The sequence below is a fragment of the Rana temporaria genome, chromosome 6 (assembly GCF_905171775.1).
Source record: "Rana temporaria chromosome 6, aRanTem1.1, whole genome shotgun sequence".
Classification (NCBI taxonomy): Eukaryota; Metazoa; Chordata; class Amphibia; order Anura; family Ranidae; genus Rana; species Rana temporaria.
The window spans coordinates 80,072,130-80,093,873 of record NC_053494.1 but is presented as its reverse complement, the minus strand read 5'-3'; the positions used below and the strand labels follow the sequence as shown (position 1 = coordinate 80,093,873).

Genomic DNA, 21,744 nt, shown 5'->3' with positions numbered 1-21,744 from the left:
CGGAAATTGCATGAGACACAGTTAGTAGATGTATGGAGGATACTACATGCAGAAGAAAGGGACTATACTTTTTTTTCCAATCCACATCAGATATACTCTCGTATAGATTTTTTTTGGATTCCGCACTATTTGATTACCTCAGTAACGAAAGAAGTGGGGAATATAACGTGGTCTGACCATTCCCCAGTCAGCGTATGTCTTTCCCTTTCCAGTGCGGTTCTATCCCAGGACAGATGTTGGCGTTTAAACGAGAGTTTACTGCAAAATACGGAAATTAACGATACCTCTGGGACTGACCTGAGCATGGTATGGGAAGCACACAAGACTGTGATTAGGGGGATCCTGATCAAGCATGGTTCGATCCTGAAAAAGAAACGTGATAAACAAATTAGGGAACTTCTGGAAGATATTCAGAAGCTGGAAGTCCAACATAAAAAAAACACAACTACCTTGTAGTGGGAGGGACTTAGGATACTTAAGGAGACAGCTTACAGAAGTGATGCGTTTTAAAGCAAAAGCAACAATTCAAAGAGGCAAGAGACTTAATTATGAACTAGGAGATAAGTGTAGTAAGTTACTGGCAGGAACACTTAAAGAAAAGAGAGGATCAACATACACTCCCCTAATAAAAGGGAAGGAAGGACAGCTAATACGAAAACCAAGAGAGATAGCCCAGACATTTGGGGAATATTATTCATCCCTATATAATCTTGTTATAGATGGGAAATCTCAGCTAGGGATGAAGGAATATCTATCTGCCTCAGGGCTACCCAGATTGCCATCCCCAGCTAGAGAGAGTTTAGAGAAACCTATTTCCATTGAGTAAGTAGATGCAACATTGAAAAAGATCAAGCCTGGAAAGGCGCCAGGCCCCGACGGATTCACTATAAGGTACTATAGGGAATTTTCCACACTATTAATAGGTCAAATGACAAAACTTTTTTTGATGCCCTTGGGAGTACTGTGAAGTTTCCCCCGGATGCACTTCTTGCGCACATTACAGTGATACCTAAGGAGGGGAAGGACCCGGCAGATTGTGGCAGCTACAGGCCTATCTCTCTATTAAATGTTGACTTAAAACTTTTTTCAAAAATAATTGCAACCCGTCTTCAACCCTGGGTGGCGCAGTTAGTGAACTTGGATCAAGTAAGGTTTATTCCCGGAAGAGAAGCTAGGGATAACACAATTAAGATCATTAATTTGATCCACTATGCTGAGACAAAAAAAATCCCTTGCGTTTTGGTGAATACTGATGCCGAAAAAGCGTTTGATAGGGTGAGTTGGAGGTTCCTGGAGGAGATGCTGGGCCAGGTGGGGCTGGGGGAACATATGATCAGAAAGAAAAAACAAAATGTGTCCCATATGATAACTAGATGAAGTAATGTAGTAACGGCACCGAGGAGACACTCCCCCAATAGTGGGGTTGTTTACCGTAACCAAAACCTACTGAGCAAATATACAAAAACCTGGGAGGGAACCCTTAAAAGAAAAAAAGGTTCCCCCCCAGAGAGAGGCTACTATTGGTAAATCAAGGTCTATACTCAAGGGTGCGAATAATCTCTATAATTTATTGAATATATAGTACTACAAAACAAGATAAAAAATGTCAATATATTTAATGACGTAAAAAACGTGGCAGAGCTGATAAGTGAAAAGGTATACTATCGCCTAGGCAATATAGTTATGTCAGACTAACAAACAAAAAACATATAACAAACATATAACAATGAAACTCAGACAGTCCGGACACATGGGTGTCATTTCTGTGATGGTTCACCAGGGCAAACCCCTATTAAGATTTAAAAATATGCTATGGAAATAAGCCTAATAAATTGGTGAACAAATCACAGAAGTGACACTGCGGGGAGGGGGAACAGGCTGAAATGAAAATGCCCTGGATGGATCTGGAATGAAGATGCTATGTGGACAGCTGTTAGTTGGGACAAGGGGGCAAAAGTGGAGCCCACTATCTGGCGAGATATGCCTTGCACGCAAAAGTATCCAGAGTAATCAATATAGGCATTCGGGGTTTTAACAGGACTTGCGGGACTGCAGTTCTATTGTTGGTAACCAAACCCGATTGGTTATATGTATAAACAGTCCCACTCCTGTATCGTGGACTCAAAGAGATCGAGGCAGTTCTCAGTATAGCACACAGTTCCTGCGAGGGGAATTCAGTGACGAAAGATACTTGCTTGTCAAACTTAATACAATTGAAATTGTAATTGGAAAGGTCTTACCAGCTATGTGAGCTGCAATATAGGAAATGATAGATACTCTTCCAATTACTTGCAGAGATTGCGTTCAAACGTCTGACATTCCCGGTAGATGGTCAGGTGGATTATGAGTGTTTACACGACTCCACGTGCCTCAGTAAAAGTAAACAGAGTTATTTCCTGCCCGTTTAAGATCTCAAATGGTACAAGACAATGATGCCCCTTATCGCCCTTGTTGTTTGCTCTCTCATTGGAGCCTTTATTAAATAGAACTCGGCGGAACTTGGATATCCAGGGAACTCAAATGGGGGAGCAGATGCACAAGGTGGCAGCATACACAGATGATCTGCTTTTCTCCTTGACTAATCCTCACATCTCACTTCCTAATCTGGTAAACGAAATTGAGCTATATGGAAGGATGTCTAACTTAAAAATCAATAGAACCAAATTCGAGGCAATGGAAGTGGCAATGCCAGCCAATATGGGGGAAACCATAAGACGGAACTTTGGATTTAAATGGGGGAAGGTCCTGAAATATTTGGGTACGCATATACCAGCAAATATAAAGAATATTTTTGGGTTAAATTTCCCATCCTTGTATGGCTCAATACGAACACTCCTAGATAAATGGCAACATGGCCTGCATTCCTGGTTTGGGCGGAGTAGTATAGTGAAGATGTCTATTTTGACAAAAATACTGTATCTCTTCCAGGCACTCCCAATTTTTGTCCCAGCTTCTTTCCTTCGTCAATTAGATAGGCTGTTTATGAACTTTATATGGGCGGGGAAACGACCTAGAATAAAGAGAGAACTACTGAGAATGCCGAAGAGAGTAGGGGGGATGGCTGTCCCAGACATAGTGAAATACTATAGAGCAATTCACCTGACAAGGATGGTTGACTGGTGCAGGCATAGAGAGTCAAAATGCTTGGTAGATATGGAACAACAGGTTAGCCCGATCCCATTATCTAGAGCATTGTGGTGTTATGCAGAATTACCAATACATCTTAAAAAACACCCTACAATAGGACCTACGTTAAGAATATCAGCAAAAATATGTAGGAATCAGGAATTCTCGTCAAAATACTCACCATTGCTACCCATATTAGGAAATCCGAATTTCACACCAGGACAGGAAAAGGGTAATTTTGAGAATCTTAGACAGAAGGGCGTCTATCAGGCTGCACATTTTATACAGTCAGATACAGTCAGATAATTGGCCATCAGTGGGTGACCTGACAAGGAAGGGGGGGTCCTTTGGGCTCACTTTCTGGCAGGCAATTCAGTTAAGCCATTTCCTGAGATCACTAGGATCGGTGGAGGACTTTCAAAGGCAGTTGACAGTGTTTGAACAATACTGTAGTGATGAGGAACCACTCTCGCAGATGGTATCAAAGATGTATGGCCTTTTGAATGCTCCTCCAGAAGATTATGTGATGTCAGGAATTGGCAAATGGGAAGAAGCTCTGGAGAGAAATTTTACTCTAATTGAATGTAAACAGATTATTCTACTGACATTTAACTCTTCGATTTGTACAAGAACCCAAGAAGCCAGTTATAAAATTCTCACACAATGGTATTATACCCCAGTAAGGCTTATAAAATTTGCAAAAGAAAACCCAGACCAATGTTGGAGATGTGGGAGGGAGCTGGGAACACTTTTGCATATATTCTGGACCTGTGAAAAAATGAGACACTTTTGTGAGGAGAATATCTCAATTTTACAAAATATCAGATACCAAATGATCCCGCCTTTTTTTTTGCTTCATTGTTCACAGATTCCAGTCCTGAATTACAGGAAATCAGTCATATGTCACATGATTAACGCAGCAAAGGTGGGAGTCACCCGAAGCTGGAGGGACTCTAGACCTCCCTCTATAGCACGGTGGCTTACTAGAATTCAGGAGATAGAGGCAATGGAGGATTTAGTTATTTCAGCTCAAAATAGGAGGAAACAATATAATGATATCTGGTTGGGTTGGAAAACATTTATTAATTCAGAGGAAGCGAAGAAAATGCTGGAGGAATAATAACAGAAGAACAATAAATTTGGCTGAAATTGGAAATTTGAATATGAATATAAAGGAATTTTATAAGATTTGGTGCCGCACATCTCAGGGAATAGTTGGCATGGGGGGTAGAAATGTTTTTTTTTTTGTTTTTTTTGGGGGGTTAGGTTTTAGGTTGAAGAAGACATATAGTAAAAGGGAGAGAGGGATACATAAAGTATAGAAAATATCAGTTCAAATTGCATAGATGGATAGAATAAAGGTATATGTTATATTTTTGCATCTGTAATATTTGGACGTGGTGATGCTGTTTTTTTTTTTTGGAATATGTATTCTGTTCTGTATGCCTTTCCCTTTTACAAAATAAAAATATTGAATAAGAAAAAAAAATAGGAGAGGAAGAAGAAATAAGAAAAGAATCTCTCCTTGCCAATATTTATATTATTCCTAAAACAGGAAAAGATGGAACTTTGTGTTCCAACTATTGACCAATAGCATTGTTAAATGCAGACCTAAAGGTATATGCAAAAATATTGGCACCAAGGATAAAAAGTTTTGTAACCAGTAAAGAAGGGAGAGATAATAGCATAAGGACCTTATTGTTATTACAACAAGACAAAAAAAAAAAGAAACCCCCAGTCGTACTCATGTCATTAGATGCTGAAAAAGCATTCGACAGAGTCGACTGGGGGTTTATGATGGAAACCTTACAAAGCATAGGCCTGGGACCAAAATTTATGAAATGGGTAAGGAATCTATATAGCCATCCAACGGCAAGGGTGAAGGTCAATGGGAGTGTGTCGTCTGTGTTTGAAATGAAAAATGGAACCAGACAGGGATGCCCGCTCTCGCCCCTCCTATATGTAATAACACTGGAACCATTATTAGCAAAAATCCGGACATAGGGGGGGTGAGAGTGGGAGACGACGAACACAAGGTGGCGGCGTACGCAGACGACATACTCCTATACTTGACCAAACCTAGAGTTTCCCTCTCCAATGTTATAAAGGAAATAAAAAGATATGGCGAACTTTCCCATTTTAAAATAAACCCGATAAAAACGGTAATCCTGTATCTGGGTATAGACAAGAGAGAAGCAGAAGAATTGCAGAAAGAATTCCCATTCACATGGGAAAAATAAGCTATAAGCTACTTAGGAGTAAAGATCACACCAACAGTGGAAAAACTTTATCTGGTCAATTTTGTTCCTTTAATCAATGAAATCAAACAAGATTTGAAAAACCTTGCAAGAAAAGGGGAAAAAAAAAGAAAAGAAAGAAAAAGATGAGGCTAGCCACAATATTAAGTCTGTATTTCCCCGACGGGTCGAAGTGAAAGAGCATAACTGTTGGTTCAAAAATGATAAATGTGCAATTGTATTAAAAAAAGAAAAAAATATATCAAAAGGGGAAAAATTAATAAAGAACCACGCATGATGCAAAGCCACAAGAGAGACGCTATGGGCGGTCGAACCGTGAGCAAGTCTTGCTGCCTAGTGTTGGTGGAGTCAAGTGGAAAAAAAAAAAACCAAGCACACCATTGTTTTTCTTGTGAAATTCCTAATAAGTTTGATGTGTGACATGACCCTCTTCCTATTGTAAAAACAAAAGTTGGATTCAAAATGGTTGACTTCAAAATGGCCACCATGATCACCACCCATCTTGAAAAGTTTCCCCCTTCACATATACTAATGTGCCACAAACAGGATGTTAATATCACCAACCATTGCCATTTTATTAAGGTGTATCCATATAAATGGCCCACCCTGTGTGTGTGTGTGTGTGTGTGTGTGTGTGTGTGTGTTATATATATATATATATATATATATATATATATATATATATATATATATATATATATTGCATAGATCACTTTTTGCACTTATAGTGATCGTTTTGGGAGCACCCTTTATAACTTATAACTAAATTTATTTAACTCCAGCCTTGTGTTTACTATCAATGGTCTGGTGATGTTCTTTATTATGCTGAATAATTGTTACTTTGGGGGTTGCCCTACCTATTTTTGGGAGGGTGGGTACACTCGCACACTAGTTCAGGCCATTCTAGATATGTTTTATTTGGCTTTAATGATTCTGTCAATAAAATACCATGTTTAAATATATACTTGTGTTTCTTTCTTGTTGATACAGTGCCCATAATGCCCCATCTTCCTGCAATTGCATTTTTTCTCCTGTGTCTTTCAGGGATGTGGCACAGTGCACTTCAGTATGTTTGTGGTGGCCATGCCATGGTAACATACATTTATCATAAAATCATATCATAATGTACTTTTTTCCTAATAATGGATCACGGCACTCTGGATATCTAAATACTATTAATTACCAGATGTCCCCCATGCAGACAGTGGCATGAAGTTCATTATCTAATCATTATTAGCTGTGGAGTAAAAAAGTAAAGCTACAGTTATTGCTGGCTACGGTTTGCTGTTCTGTGACTTAATGAACATAGTTTATTTTTTTATTTTATTTTTTTTAAGCATCTACTTTTCCGCTCTTTGGGATTGAACTTGGCTTTGGCTGACCCTCCTGAGGGTGACAGACTACACGTTTTAAATGAAGCATGGAAAGTGATTACAAAGTTGAAGATCCCACAGGTATGTTATTTATAAATTAAAATAAACATAAATTAAGCCCATCTCCAGACAAACTGCTAAATGCACATTTGACATACATATAGGGGAGCTGTCATACCTGCCAATATTTTATCAATGCCCCTCCAGTCTTGAACATTGCAGCACAGCACAGCCAGCCTGACTTTTCCTACCTGTATTTAAATAACCCTGCTAAGTAACCTTCATCTACAGTACCAGCTTGTGACTGAAGAGCGAAGGAGCAAAAACAGATTGAGGAAATAACTTCTGTGCTCTCCTGCTTTCAGGATTTTATTTTTCAGCATATGTAAAGGACAGGATATCTGATTGGCCCCAATTATTGCCATGCAATACCTCCAGTCTGGTCAGTCTGATTACTGTTGTGGGGGGGGGGGGGGTTACAAAAGGGCCAAAATCAAGTCAAATTCAAGTGCAACATTTGTTGAATTTTAAATATAAATAAGAAGGCCAGTATGGTGGCCTGAGTTTATGGGAGGAGCCCGGAGGGTATTTAAGCAGCCCACTCACACATGCTCTTTGTCGGTTCAGTGTGCGGTACTACACGTCACTGGGCCGACTCTTCCCAGCTCACCTCATGTCCGTGAGTCTGCGCATTCAATCGCATTCGACATCGCAAGCGCTTTGCGGCTTCTCCCTTCATGGTCTTCGCCGGCGGTTCCCGCTTACTGTCGCAGGTAGGATTCAAACCTTTTTGTATCTTGTGCAATCTTGCAATTTGTTATGCTTCCTATCCTGCATCCCTTTTGGGAAAAAATCTGCCTCTGAGTTACTTTTGCTCATGTTCCAACATCATTCGGCTCAGGCATAGTACATTTGTAACTTCCTTCTGCCAAACATACGATTCATTTGTAAATCCATTTGGAGATTGACATGTGTTTGTATGGGTTCTTTGGCAGATTGAGGTGGTAATTGGACTCACATGGTGCCTTGTCTGCACTTGATTAGCCTGGGGGAATGGGTGGTTGGTAGGTGTTCGGTTTCAAAGCAAAGGGGTAGCATACACTCTACAACCAATTCGTATCAGATTTGTTCAATACTCCTTACTATCAATTCATATCGGATTCATTTCATGCATTTTACAACCGTTTTGTATCAGATACATTGCATACTTTCTACCGTTGTCATTCATTGTTTCCCCCATGTTGTGTGTTTTAGTTCCCGCAGCGGAACTTACGAATTGCTTGTACACGGCTCTTCTACCAAAGTTATTGCCTGTCTGTCATGCATGGCACCACACCACACTCTTGGGATGTGTTGCACATCCACTCCAGTCCAACGCAAACCCAGTCGCACGTTCACTGTCCCAGGTAGTATTTGTTAGCTTGTTTGTCATGTGAAATTTGTGGCCACTAATGGTGTCACCTGTACCATATGTTTGGTTCCCGCAGTGGAGCTTACAAAGCATTGATACGCACTTCTCGTGTTCTGTTTTCTACACCAAACCTCGTTGTTTTGCCCCATGCACGGCATCACGCTACATGTTCCCGACACGTTTCACTTCAGCCACAGTCCGCCGCAAACTCGCTCGCATGGCCCACTGTCGCAAGTAAGATTTGTAATTACATTCTATATGTCTTATCAATTTGCTACCATTCGTTGTCTCCCATATCGTTCATTAGTGGCCCCTGCGGAACCTACGATTCAAACAGGCGTTGTCCTTCTACCTTATACTGCTTGCTTAAGGTACAAACAAGCCAGGTGTTTCTATCCCACAGTAACCCAATTATTATTGATTGAGACCTTGTAACCATGCAAATCATCTCAGCAGTCTGATACCCTTGTTGAGACCCTTGCAACACATGACCCTTACAAAATGCAAAAAAAAAAAAAAACGCAAAAAGAAAAAATATATATAAAAACGCAAAAAATAAATTGCCACCACGTAATCTCAGCTCAGCAACCTGACACCTGTTGAGACCGTTGCAACCACGCAAAATTTGTCTCTGCAGCCTGACACCCTTGTTGAGACCCTTGCAAACGCAATACCGTCTCAGCAGCCCCACATCCATCGAAACTCTTGCAAGCACACAAAATCGTCTCAGCAGCCTGACACCCTTGTTAAGACCCTTGCAACACATGACTCTTACAAAAACGCAAAAAAAAAATAGATATATAAAAAAAACGCAAAAAAAAACACAAAAAGAAATATAAAAGTGCAGAAAAAAAAAATTGCCACCACACAATCTCGGCCCAGCAACCTGACACCTGTCGAGACCATTGCAACCATGCAAAATTGTCTCAGCAGCCTGACACCCTTGTTGAGACCCATACAAACGCAATACCGTCTCAGCAGCCCTACACTCATCAAGACCCTTGCAACCACGCAATACCATCTGAGCAGCCTCACACCATTGTTGAGACCCATACAACTCAATACCATCTCAGCAGCCCTACACTCATCAAGACCCTTGCAACCACGCAATACCGTCTCAGCAGCCTCACACCATTGTTGAGACCCATACAACTCAATACCGTCTCAGCAGCCCTACACTCAAGACCCTTGCAACCACGCAATACCGTCTCAGCAGCCTCACACCATAGTTCAGACCCTTGCAAACGCAATACCGTCTCAGCAGCCCCACACTCATCAAGACTCTTGCAACCACGCAATACCGTCTCAGCAGCCTCACACCATTGTTGAGTCCCTTGCAAACACAATACTGTCTCAGCAGCTCCACACTCATCAAGACTCTTGCAACCACGCAATACCGTCTTGAGCAACCTCCCACTCGTCAAAGACCTTAGTGACCATGCTATCTCGCCCCAGCAACCTGGCATTCATTGAGACCCTTGCAGCCAGACAAATCATCTTTGGCCTCATGTACACTGCTGTTGATAAACAGACGTTTAGGAACAGTTGGGTGTTTTATCAGACGCCCCTGATTTCTCCTCTGTTATCTTATCAGTACATGTACACAGGATCATTCGTAGTCGTTTCTAGGCAGTTGAGTTTAGAAACCTTCCAGAAAAAAAAATGGGTTCAGACGGATGTTCAGAGGCATTCGAAACGCCAATGCCTGTAACAGCTTGTAAACACTGCCAGATGCGGTAACTCATGTTTACCAGCGTTTCATTCACAGTCGTTTTCATAAAAAATAAAGGGGAATATTGTCTCAGCAACTTGACACTCATTTGAGACCCTTGCTAAATGTAATATCATCTTGGCTACCTCACACCTGTTCAGACCTTTGCAGCCATACAAAGTCGTCTTGGCAACCTGACACTCATTTGAGACCATTGCAAATGCAATATCGTCTCAGCAACCTGACACCCATTCAGACCCTTGCAGCCATACAAAGTTGTCTCAGCGGCCGACACTCATTTGAGACCATTGTAAAACGCAACATCGTCTCAGCAACCCCTCACTTGTTGAGACCCGTGCAACCACACAATGCCATCTCAAAACAAACCTCATAATCATCGAGACCCTTGCAACCACGCAATACCATCTCGGCAAACCAGACTGAGACCCTTGCAACCACGCAATGCCGTCTCAAAACAAACCTTCATACTCAAGGCCCCTGCAACCACACAATATCGTCCCAGCAACCTGACACCCTTGCAACCGCACAATATTGTCTGCAGTAGTATAAAACACTTTGCAGCACGCACCTACGTGCAAACCCAAATACAAAATAAACTTGCAAACACACCTCAGTGACAAACAATCAGCCACACAAACACACAGTGGCACCCAGTTGGCCATTCATCTTCAGTGGCAAGCGGGCCACTCATCTTTTTCTCTGTGTTTTTTTTCCCTGTGGTTAGTTCAGGTTTTCATCCAGCACCAGCGAGTGCACGTTGGCCTGCGAGTGCACGTTGGCCTGCGAGTGCATGTATATCGTCTTGTTGAGCACCTGTGTATTGTCTTGATTTTCTCACACCAATGCAAGATCCAGTCCAAGTTCTCAAACTAGACCAAGCATCAGTAGCAGACTTGGCTATGTGGGACAACTTCCCCACCTGATCGAACAGCATTTCAATCTTCATCCCGGCAGTGTCAGCCGAGCCACCAAAGGCTTTTGCAGCCATTTTTAGGCCGCCACTGGTTCTCCAAACCTTGGCCCCCAGAAATTCTCTTAAATTTTTGCTTCACCCAGTCTTAATCACGCCTCGTGCTGCACCCCATCGTGGCACCTGCCCAGGTCTGGGACCACACTTGAACAGGACCGACACTGTTCTTCACCACAGACAATCAGGCCACAGCTGACATCAATTAAGGTAGATCTAAGTCACTCCCCATCACTTCCTGTGCAGGCTCGCGCAGCTGTCACTCAGTCACAAGTTAATATCTTATGTAGACCTTTTCCAGGCAAATGCAAAAAGCAGCTGTTGCGCTTTCCTATTCCAACCTTGGATTGGATGTTTTTTTCCAGAAACAACCTGGAGCAGACCCAACAACTATCCCTGTCCCACCATGGACATTGCTGACGATGGACTGAAGTCGCATCTCACCAACGCAATCCAACTTATTAACCACTCCTTGGCACGCAACACACTGAAGGCCTATCACACTGCTTGGAACACTAATCGCAAATTTTTGGCCCCTTGCCCCGGAGCAGCAATAGGCAACGTTGGACACATCCTAGCCTTCATATTGTATTGCCACATGCAGCTGACCATTTCTCACAATACTATCACGCCATATCTAGATGGCATCCAGCATTTCCTGTCCCTGCAGGACCCCAGTAAACCGTCAGTATTCTCGAGCCCATGCAGTCAAGTCCCTCCTACAGGGCATACAGAAGCACCAACCTGTAGTCAGTGACAAGCGCCTACCTTTCAAGAGTCCCCTCTTTAGGGACATGTCTGAAATCCTTACTCGTTCCCTGTTTAGGGCTTTGCCCAGACTAGTCACCCAAACAGCCATCTACCAGGCCTTCTACGGTTCCCTACAACCTAGTGAATTTAGTCAGCGGCTCCGACAGTCAGACACTGCTCCGACGCCACCGACTCGCTTTCAAACCACTACACTCTCACAGTCTGCAAACTCAACAAACCAGCCCCTGGGGTTGACATCAACCTGTTTCAGACTAACAACGCCTGACGCCCAGTGACTGTGCTCGACCCACTACTGCTCCATCTACCCAGCCAATCTGATGGTAGCTCGTTGCTACCCTTTCTAAATTAGCTCCCTGAGTGTTAGCCAGTGTGTCAAGCATGTCAGAATCCTCCTAAGTAACTTGTGCTTCAAATCCCAGTCAGTTCTCTGGACATTCTTTCCGAATTAGAGCAGCCTCAGTTGCCTCCCAAGATAATCAAGATACCAGGCTGATGGAAGTCTCCTTGTTTTGCCACATACATCCCAAATCCTCATGAAGGAATGGCACAAGCCTTTACCAAGCTGGCTCAATAAATACAAGAAATCAATATAAACTATTTCCCTATCTGAGTCTTTTGCCCCCTTTTCTTGGCATACTGACCAGACCACCAAGGCACACTTCAGGTCTATTTATGTTGTAAGTCTTGTCGCGTGTTTATGTGATCCACATCTCTCTCGGTCAGAGGGTAATGACCATAAATAAGAAGGGCAGTATGGTGGCCTGAGTTTATGGGAGGAGCCCGGAGGGTATTTAAGCAGCCCACTCACACATGCTCTTTGTCGGTTCAGTGTGCGGTACTACACGTCACTGGGCCGACTCTTCCCAGCTCACCTCATGTCCGTGAGTCTGCGCATTCAATCGCATTCGACACCCTCCCGCCCTTCTCAGGGCACTTCTCAGCATATCCTTCTTCAATTAACTACCCATTACTTACCTTGGGTATGCCCCCTTTTCTTGGCATACTGACCAGACCACCAAGGCACACTTCAGGTCTATTTATGTTGTAAGTCTTGTCGCGTGTTTATGTGATCCACATCTCTCTCGGTCAGAGGGTAATGACTATATATATATATATATATATATATATATATATATATATATATATATATATATATATATATAATTTGTAGGGGATCAGACTCAATGCAGGGACAAACTCAGTCTCTTTAGGAAAACACCATGTTTAATGCACAAGATATTTCCAAACAGAAGAAAATGGGCATATTACCATCAAACAAAAATAAACTTCTGCTCTACTGTGCCGTACTGTGTCCGTAGTCTGACCAGTCTTTGATTTATTTTTTATTTGTTTCTTAAATCAAAGGTTTTATTAAAGCTTATTACAAAACATTGAACATAAAACCAGAATAAATGATGATGATACACAATATGTGAAATAAAAAGTGCAACACAAAATGATGGTGTCTACTGTCACTAAATAAAAGTGTCAATATTATAAAGGAGAACCCCACTAATAATGAAATTGGATGGGTTCCATAACACACGTGAGAAAAATAAGAAAACGATAATCAATGTGCAAATTCAAAGAAAGTCCAAATAAATGAATAAGTAGTGTCTCTGAAAGGATCTATCCAATGATAACATCCGTGAAAAACATGCAGTACACCTCTGGAATAGTGCTGTTCTCAGATTGAGAAAAATAAATGGGACAGAAAGCAGCTATATAATATTTTTTCCCAAACAGTCAATTGAATAAAGAACGACACTGCAATATTTTTGGATTAACAAAATAATTGTATTTATTTTATTGGCCGCGGCTTTATTATTGGTTTACCATTCAAAATAACTCTTATCAACAAATCCATAAATCATTTTATTAGAATTCACCTTAACTTTTTCTCATAAATACCAATATAAACTTAACAACTCAGCCCTTATAGCTCAAGTTGTATAACAAGCATAACTTTAATCATAAATTGTCCCCAATAAGGCAGCAGCCATAACAAGCCTCCTGCCTACCTACCCCAAACCGCGGCCTTTTCAATGACTGTTTGGAAATCCGAGTTCAGGATATCCAGACCCACATCCGAGAGATGGATTCCATCCCTCTGATATAGTCCTGGAAGTCCTCCTTCCAACTCTAAATTCCTAAAAGATATTCCATATCCTAATGACATAAACTTATCTATTCTTCAATTTTTTTTTCTTTTTTTTCTCTTTTTCCGCTCAGTCAATAACTTTATTGGTGACTTTCTCATGGAAGATGGTCCCCCATCATCTCCGAAGAAGTTTTAGCATCATCTGCGGATGTATAATTCCATATTTTGGTTTTTCATGCTAATTCTTTTTTTCCCTTTTTTTTTTTTTTTGTTTTTTAAATATATTATCTATTTTTATAGAAGGTAAATTGAATTTTTCAATCAGAGAAGATAATAAGGGAATACATATGAACTCAGCGGTCCTCCCCCTCCCCCCTACTAACCCCCCCCCCCCCGCCCACCCCACCATCTCGTGACTCCACTTTACTAATTTGTCCCAGATGCTACTTGAACTTTCCATGTATCCCCTAGTTTTTTTTAACTCAAACCAATTTGCCCATTTATCCCTGTGGTCAGCATTTTCCTCGTCCGTCCCGTCCTTCCGCTCCTCCCTCCTGTAGGTCTCCTCAACTGACTCCATCCACTCCCACACTTGTGGGCTTTCTACTTCCCTCCACTTTTTTGGTATTAGGCGTTTGGCTGCGTTGAGTAGATGGGGAGTCAACGATCTTTTATATTAATTTATACTCTCTTCCCCCCCATGGAACAGAACTACCCATGGGTCTTCTATTCTCTCTTTCTTGGTTATTTCCTTAATCAGTGGCAGAATTTTTTTCCAATAGTTTTTTATTACCGGACAGTCCCACCATAGGTGGGCCATTGTCCCCCTTACTGTACATCCTCTCCAACAATCTGCTGACTGCCCTTCTCTATATTTGCTAGTTTTGTCTGGGGTAGCGTACCACCCCGTTAAGCATTTGAAATTCATCTCAGCAGTCCTTGCGTCTATTGCAGAGGTATGGATCATTTTTATTATTCTAGTTACTGACGTTTTTCCTCTAGGTGCGTCCAGTTCTCTTTCCCATTTTAGGATGTATTTTGGGATCTCTAACTCATCCCTTTTAAACAGAAACCTATAGATTTTAGAAATGTTGCCTTTTGAGCTGTCGGTACTGCAGAGTTTTTCAATCGATGTGTACTCCTCACGTGGTTGGAGCGGAAGCGGGAGACGCTTGATAAAGAGCGCCAACTGCATATATCGCCATTCGTCCAGCCTCATGGATTCTATCTTTACTGTAATCTCGTGAAGTGTCAAAATCTTACCCTTGTGTATTATGTCCCTAACCTGAGTTCTATTTTTAATCCAATTCCCTCCCACCCCTTCAGTCCCTGGTGCAAAGTATTCATTGTCTTTAAGGTCCATTAGTGGGGAGTTACATTTTAGTTTCAATTGTTTGTGTAATCTATCCCAGACCCGCAGTGTGTTAAATGTAATTTCATGTGCAGAAGTGTCTAAAGTTCTATGTTGTGGTGGATTCCAAATTATTCGTCCCAATTGTGCCCGTGCAAGTGCACATTCAATATTAATCCATCTTTTGTCTAGATTTTCTTTGGCCCACTCTATTACCCGTGCAAGAAACGTAGCAACATAATATTTTCTGATATCTGGGACCGCCAGTCCACCCATTTTCTTATTCTGTTTTAATACTTGAGCAGAAATCCTCTGTTTTTTGTTCTTCCAGATGTAGTTCATCAGAAGGGAGTTTAATATTTTAATGTACGTCTATGGCAATGCTACTGGGACCATTTGAAATGTATAAATAATTTTTGGGATCAAGACCATTTTTACGATGTTTATCCTGCCAAACCATGATATTGGCCGATAATAGATAGTTTTAATTTCTCGTTTAATTTTGTTTAACAGGGGGATATAGTTGACTCTATACATTTTCTTTAGAGAGTTTACAAGTTTTATGCCGAGGTAATTTATTTATTTTTTCCAGGAGAAATTGAATGCCTTTTGGAGGTAACGCTTTTCCTCCTTAGAAATATTGACATTCAGGATCTCCGTCTTGGATACATTCATTTTGAAATTTGAGACCTCGCCGTACTGTATAATATTTCTCATTAAATTTGGGAGTGTTTTTCTGGGGTTGCTTATGAAAAATAGGATATCGTCCGCAAAGGCGGCCAATTTGTGCTCTTCTTCCCTGACTTTGGGTCCCATAATCTCGGAATTGTTACGTATCATTGCCAGTAGGGGTTCCAGCGAAAGTATGAATAGGAGAGGGGACAGTGGGCATCCCTGCTTAGTCCCATTCCTCATCTCTAAGGGAGTAGATAGGGACCCATTAATTTTAATCCTGGCGTACGGGTGGTGGTAAAGCGTTTTAATACGCCTCACCATCCGCGGGCCTATGCCTATATTTTCTAGCGTTTGAATCATGATCCCCCAGTCTACCCTGTCAAACGCTTTTTCAGCGTCAACTGACAGGAGTAGACCGGGGGACCCACTGTCTTTAATTTGCTGAAGGAGAAGGAGAGCCCTAACCCCATTATCCTTATCCTCTCTACCAGGTATAAAGCCCACCTGGTCAGGGTGCACTATGTTTGTCATTAGCCCCTTCAGGCGTTCGGCCAATATCTTGGCATACAACTTTGTATGTGCATTTAATAGTGAGATGGGCCCGAGCAAAGTGTATTATCTTTTCCCTCTTTTTTTATAACAGTGATTGTTGCTTCCAATGCCTCCCGGCTCATCTCATATTCAGCCCCCAACCCATTAAAATAGTGGCAGAGTCTAGGGATCAAAATGGTACCAAACTTTTGCAGATACAAGGTCGTAAAGCCGTCTGGACCTGGGCTTTTCCCCTTGGCTGAGTTTTTTAGAGCGATGCTCATCTCCTCAGTTATGGGCTCTTCCATTTTTGCGGTTGCTTGGGCTTCTATCTTAGGTAAGTTTGCTTTCTGTAGTACTGCTCTTATTTTGTCCTTTTTCTCTCCGGGGTTCCACTTCTTTTGTTGTACAGCAATATAGACCTTCATAATAATTTCTGAAAACTTTGGCAATATCCCTGGTTGAGTTGGCTAATTCCCCATTCTTTTTTTGGATCTTTTCAATAAAATTTCTGGATTTATTTCTTTGTACCATTCTAGCTAAATGCTTACTGGGTTTGTTCCCCCAAATATATCTTTCTCTATCCCTTCTATTTAGTAGTCTCCTTGTTTCTTGCTCTGAAAGTGCTCTATATTCATCTCTTTTTAGGGATAGTGCATGAAGAGTTTCTCTCTTTTAACCCTGTGTTTTATGATCTTGTTCTAACTTATAAATTTCTTCTGTTAAAGATTTTACTTTCCTAGTGCTTTCTTTCTTTTTCCTCGCTCCCTCGGCGATAAAGATCCCTCTTACATACGCTTTATGAGCGTCCCATAGGGATGCCCCCGAGATCCTTTCCGTATCATTCTCCCTGAAATAAAATTCTAGTTCCTTTTGGACTCTCCCTGCTACCGCTTTGTCTTCAAGTAAACTTTCATCCAGTCTCCACGCCGGTGAATTTGTTTGCTGTAATGATGTACTAATTCTTAAAGTTATAGGGGCATGGTCCGATATTGTCGTGATCTCAACCCCTGCGTCGATTACCCTATCAAGTAGTCAATGATCTATGAGGATATAATCTATCCTTGAGTACGTCCCGTGCACAGGGGAGTAACAAGTGTAGTCACGTGCTTTGGGATGTAGAGTTTGCCATACATATATCAGTTGGTTGTGTGACATTCGTTGTTTCAGTTCTTTTAAATGTTCACCATTGGTCCCCTGTGCCCGGGACGTGCTATCAAGTATGGGGTCCATACAGCAATTGAGATCCCCCATTAGTACTGCATGCCCTTCCTCAAAATCGTTTAATTTCCTTAGGGTTTTATTTACGTATTTGACTGAGTTCACATTGGGGGCATAAACGTTTGCCAAGGTAAAATCCACTCCTCCTATTTTAACTTTCAAAAATAAAAATCTTCCATTGGGGTCGGCCCGTCTATCGCCCAGTGTAAACCGTACATTCCTCGCAAATCCTATAGCCACCCCACGTGACCTCTTTGATATTGTATCTCCGTAAAACCATGTGGGGAAATTGGGGGAGAACATCTTAATATTGGACTCTGATGTTAAGTGGGTCTCCTGTACAAAGACGACATCCGCCTTATAATGCTCCCTCCTCCCCACACCTCCCGCCCCCCTCTCCCGCCCCCCTTCCCCTCGGCCCATTCTTGGCCTAGGAGCCGCTATTGGTAACCTCCTCCCATTTACCATCGGCTCTCTTCCAAGTGGTGGTGCTCAAGAATACCCCATGACTGCCCGCCAGCCCGTCACCTCCCCTCTCCCCCCCCCCTCCTGCCCTCCATCTAAACAACCTTTTTTTTTTCTTTTTAATCTTTCTCTTTCTAATTAACCCAATCCGGCAGCTCCGGAACTGTGAAGTCCATTTTTTGACAGAACCCCATCAACTCTTCTGGGTGTCGCAACCGTGCGGTTATCCCCCCCTTTCGGCCAATGAGGCATGCTGGGAACCCCCATTGATATTTCACATTCTGCGAGCGCATTAGCTCCAATAGGGGTTTCAAGTGTCTTCTCCTTGTTAGTGTTTCTTTCGATAAATCCGCGAAAATCTGGATCTCCTCCTCATTGTATCTAATGGGGGGCTTCCCCCTCAACCTACCCCAGATCTCCGCTTTATCTTCATAGTTCCGAAACCGAACTATGACATCTCTCGGACCCTTTCTTTCTATCTGTTTGGGGTTCTCTACTCGGTGTACTCGTTCAATTTTAAGAGGCTTTGCCTCTGCCGATTTGTCTAGCAGGGGGTTAAATATGATATTCATGATCTTCCTCAGGTCTTCTCCTTTCTCTTCAGTTAGCGCACGGATTCTGAGGTTCTGTCGCCTGTTGCGATTTTACTGGTCTTCTAGCCGGTATGCTAGCATTTTTTGATTATCTGTCAGAACTTGGACTTATGTCTTTAATTTATTAAATTCACAATCTTGTTCTTCAATTCTTTTTTCCGTCTCCTCTACTCTTTCTAAGAGGCCTCCTATGTCCGTTCTTATCTTGTCAATTTTTGTTTTGATGACATTTTCCATCCTGAGCAACATCACATTCATCTCAACTTTCGATGGCGGCTTTGTCTCCTGGCCTACCTCCTCCTGTCTACTTTGCTCATGTTCACTTTCTGAGGTAGTTTCCCCTTTATAGCGGTCCGCACTGTCTTCCCCTGTTGCAGTCACGGTTTTCTTTTTTTCAGTTTTCTTTGCCGTCACAGGGCTTTTGGTGTTGCCCTCTTGGGTCATATAGTGCTGAATTGAGCTAGTCCCGGCTTTACTTTTAGGCCCCTTTGGGGCTGCACCTCTCATGGACCTATTCATCTTGGTAGTAGGTCTAATTCTCTTCCCCAGTTTGAGGATGTTCTGATTTAAATTCCAATCCTGGTGCTGCCGCAGCAAGCTATCGTAGGCTATCGTAGACTTAGTACCGAGGGGGGCACTCAGTATACACCGTATACCGTTCCTACTGAGGGAAAGGGGGGGGTACCCCACTGCCTGCTGACTATTTAGTCCTGTTATATTGCAGTAGATTATCCAATTTCCCTCAGTATACAGCCCAACTTCAAAGAGTACAAGCAGAACTATTATGGTGACGGAGATAAAAGTGCATCAAGAGGTGTCCTCAATATATATGTGCCTGTTGATTGTGTGGGGCTTCCTTTACCCACTAGGTTTCTGCAGCGTGTCTGCCCTTTTAATGCTTTATTCTGTTGCTTAGTTCTGTCCCGTAATTATGTTAACTACACAGGAGCTGGTAAGACCCTATGTGTATATTTCGCCCCCCAGCACTCAGGCTGTAGAAGTTAACGTTGATTCAACTGTGGGAAGGGCGGTTAAGCAACTTCATAAGAGGGTAGATCAGAATTCATGTCCACTTCTGAATTATCTCTTAATTTTTTATATCTTGCAGGCATGATGCTACCGTCCACCCCTTACTATTTGAGATCCTCCAGAGCCCTTTTTTTTTACATGTTATTGTTTAAGAGTATTATGTTGTATTATTGTATAATGTGAGGCAGAGTCAATCTGACAAATATATCATTACCCCCAAGCTTCACAACTCCTCCACTCTATTTGCCCTGTTTTAGTCCACCAGCTAGCCAGAGCCAATCAAAGCAGTTCCATACAGTTATGTTCGGTAAGGGCAAAAGGCCAGGCTCTTTGATATGTCATAGGCAATAGGTAGAGTGGAGGTAGAGTGAAAGTGTCAAAACAGACGGAATATTTAATAAATCCAGATATCGCAGCCCACAGATATTTCAACAGTTATTTCATTGTGCATAGGTCTGGATTATATGTTCAGTTGCAGTTCTAACATAAATCATACTCAGGAGAAGACCAAAAAACTAGCATGTAGGTATTTGTCAATTTTGCACAAAAAAGACACCTTATGGATTACAAATGATCATACTCCCGGATGGCAATGTGGAGACGGGGGGGGTCAGAGGGGGGGGGGAGACCCGATCACACTCTGCTCAACTGAGCGCCTCACCAATCCCTTCGTTTTCCTCCTGGACCGCTGCCAGGCTGCGTGTCTCCAGTGAACTTCCGGGGACCCGCCGACTCCCACGCAGCGTGTCCCCGCTCAGATTGCTGACCGGCTCCCCTCCATCCGGCGCTGAGTGCTCAGCGGCTGAAACTTCTCCGACGCTGCGTGTCTCGTAGGGACTCGATTGCCGGCGTTTACAGGTAAAGTCCCCTGAGAATGTCGGGTCCTAGGCGGGGATGAGGCTCCCGCTCGGTCCTCCCAGACCCCAGCCTCTCACGCTGTAGTCTGCGGGTCCACGAGTGATGACAGCGGAGCCTCAGCACGGCGGATGTCTCCTGCCGCCATGGAGCAGTCTGGCACCTCCCGCACGTCACGTCCTCATCCCTAAGACTATCTATTCTTCTATTAATTTGCTTCCTAACATTTTCAAAAAGTGATAATTCACTGACTTGAAACCATATTAAGCGAGGAATGACTTACGAGAATACAACAACGGTCTTAGGAGAAGCAGCCTTAAACTCTTTTATGGCCGATCGGATTTGAGACAATAAATGTAATGTTTTTAGTTTGCCAATATCGTTACCTCCCAGGTGTATAAGCAGAATATCTGGAAAAGGCCAATTATAAACTAGTTTTCCTAGTACCGACATCAACTCCTCCCAAATCATCCCCCTTTTACCAAACCAATACATTTTTAATAATTTTGGATCCAAATTCAATTTTTCTCCGTAAATCCTTTTCAAAGCTCTCCTATTTGCCCAAAACACAAATGAGTGTCCGATGATCCATATAACTTTTGGATTACCTGAAATTTAATACTGGACATTAGGTCTCACATAAGAAATATATGCATTTGATTTCCATCTTCCAATTTGTTTTATCTTTTTCTTATCCAAACCAAGTTTAGCTGCCTCTGATACAGCACCAATTCTAAAAGAATGGCATGACAATCGTAGATTATCCAACTTAAAGGAGTACTCCAGAGCAATTTTTTTTTTTTTAAATTAGCAACATCTTTAAAAAGTATATAACAATGTAATTCACCTTCAGTGTCATATCTGCAGCAATCCCCGACTTTTCAGAAACCGGAAGTTCGGCCAGTCATTCCTGGCTATGAATTTCGTACCCCATCTTGGTAACGAAACGTCATCTTTCTGCAGCCTTCCCCCGTCTGCTCCTGCCTCCTGTGTCCGCCCCTGGCTCCTGTGGGTCACTCCCACACTTTGAATATTCATTTCTCATTCGTTTGCACAGCCCTGATTCGCTGGGCTGTGCAAACTAGGGGGCGGGGGCGGGAGTGATCCACCTTGGATGTCAGTGACAGGCAGCCAGGGCTGGGCGGCTAGTTATTTTATTCCTGCACTGTCCAAAGAGCACCGTTATGTGATGTGTGAAGCAGCGCCGACACGACCCCCCCCCCTCCCCCCCTCTCCCCCGCACGGCTGTCCGCTCTGACCAGGGCCGGCCTTTGCGGTGTGCGAG

General features: G+C 42.5%; 1 protein-coding gene across 5 annotated transcripts in view; it reads left to right on the top strand.

The window, feature by feature from the left end:
• VPS35L (VPS35 endosomal protein sorting factor like) overlaps positions 1-21,744 on the top strand; it is a 1,107,598-nt gene that overhangs the window by 709,812 nt on the left and 376,042 nt on the right. For all 5 annotated transcript variants that reach the window (XM_040358550.1, XM_040358549.1, XM_040358548.1 and 2 more), the window contains exon 17: positions 6,722-6,838. In XM_040358550.1, coding sequence (XP_040214484.1) covers positions 6,722-6,838 — 117 coding nt within the window. The remainder of the gene's footprint in view (positions 1-6,721; positions 6,839-21,744) is intronic.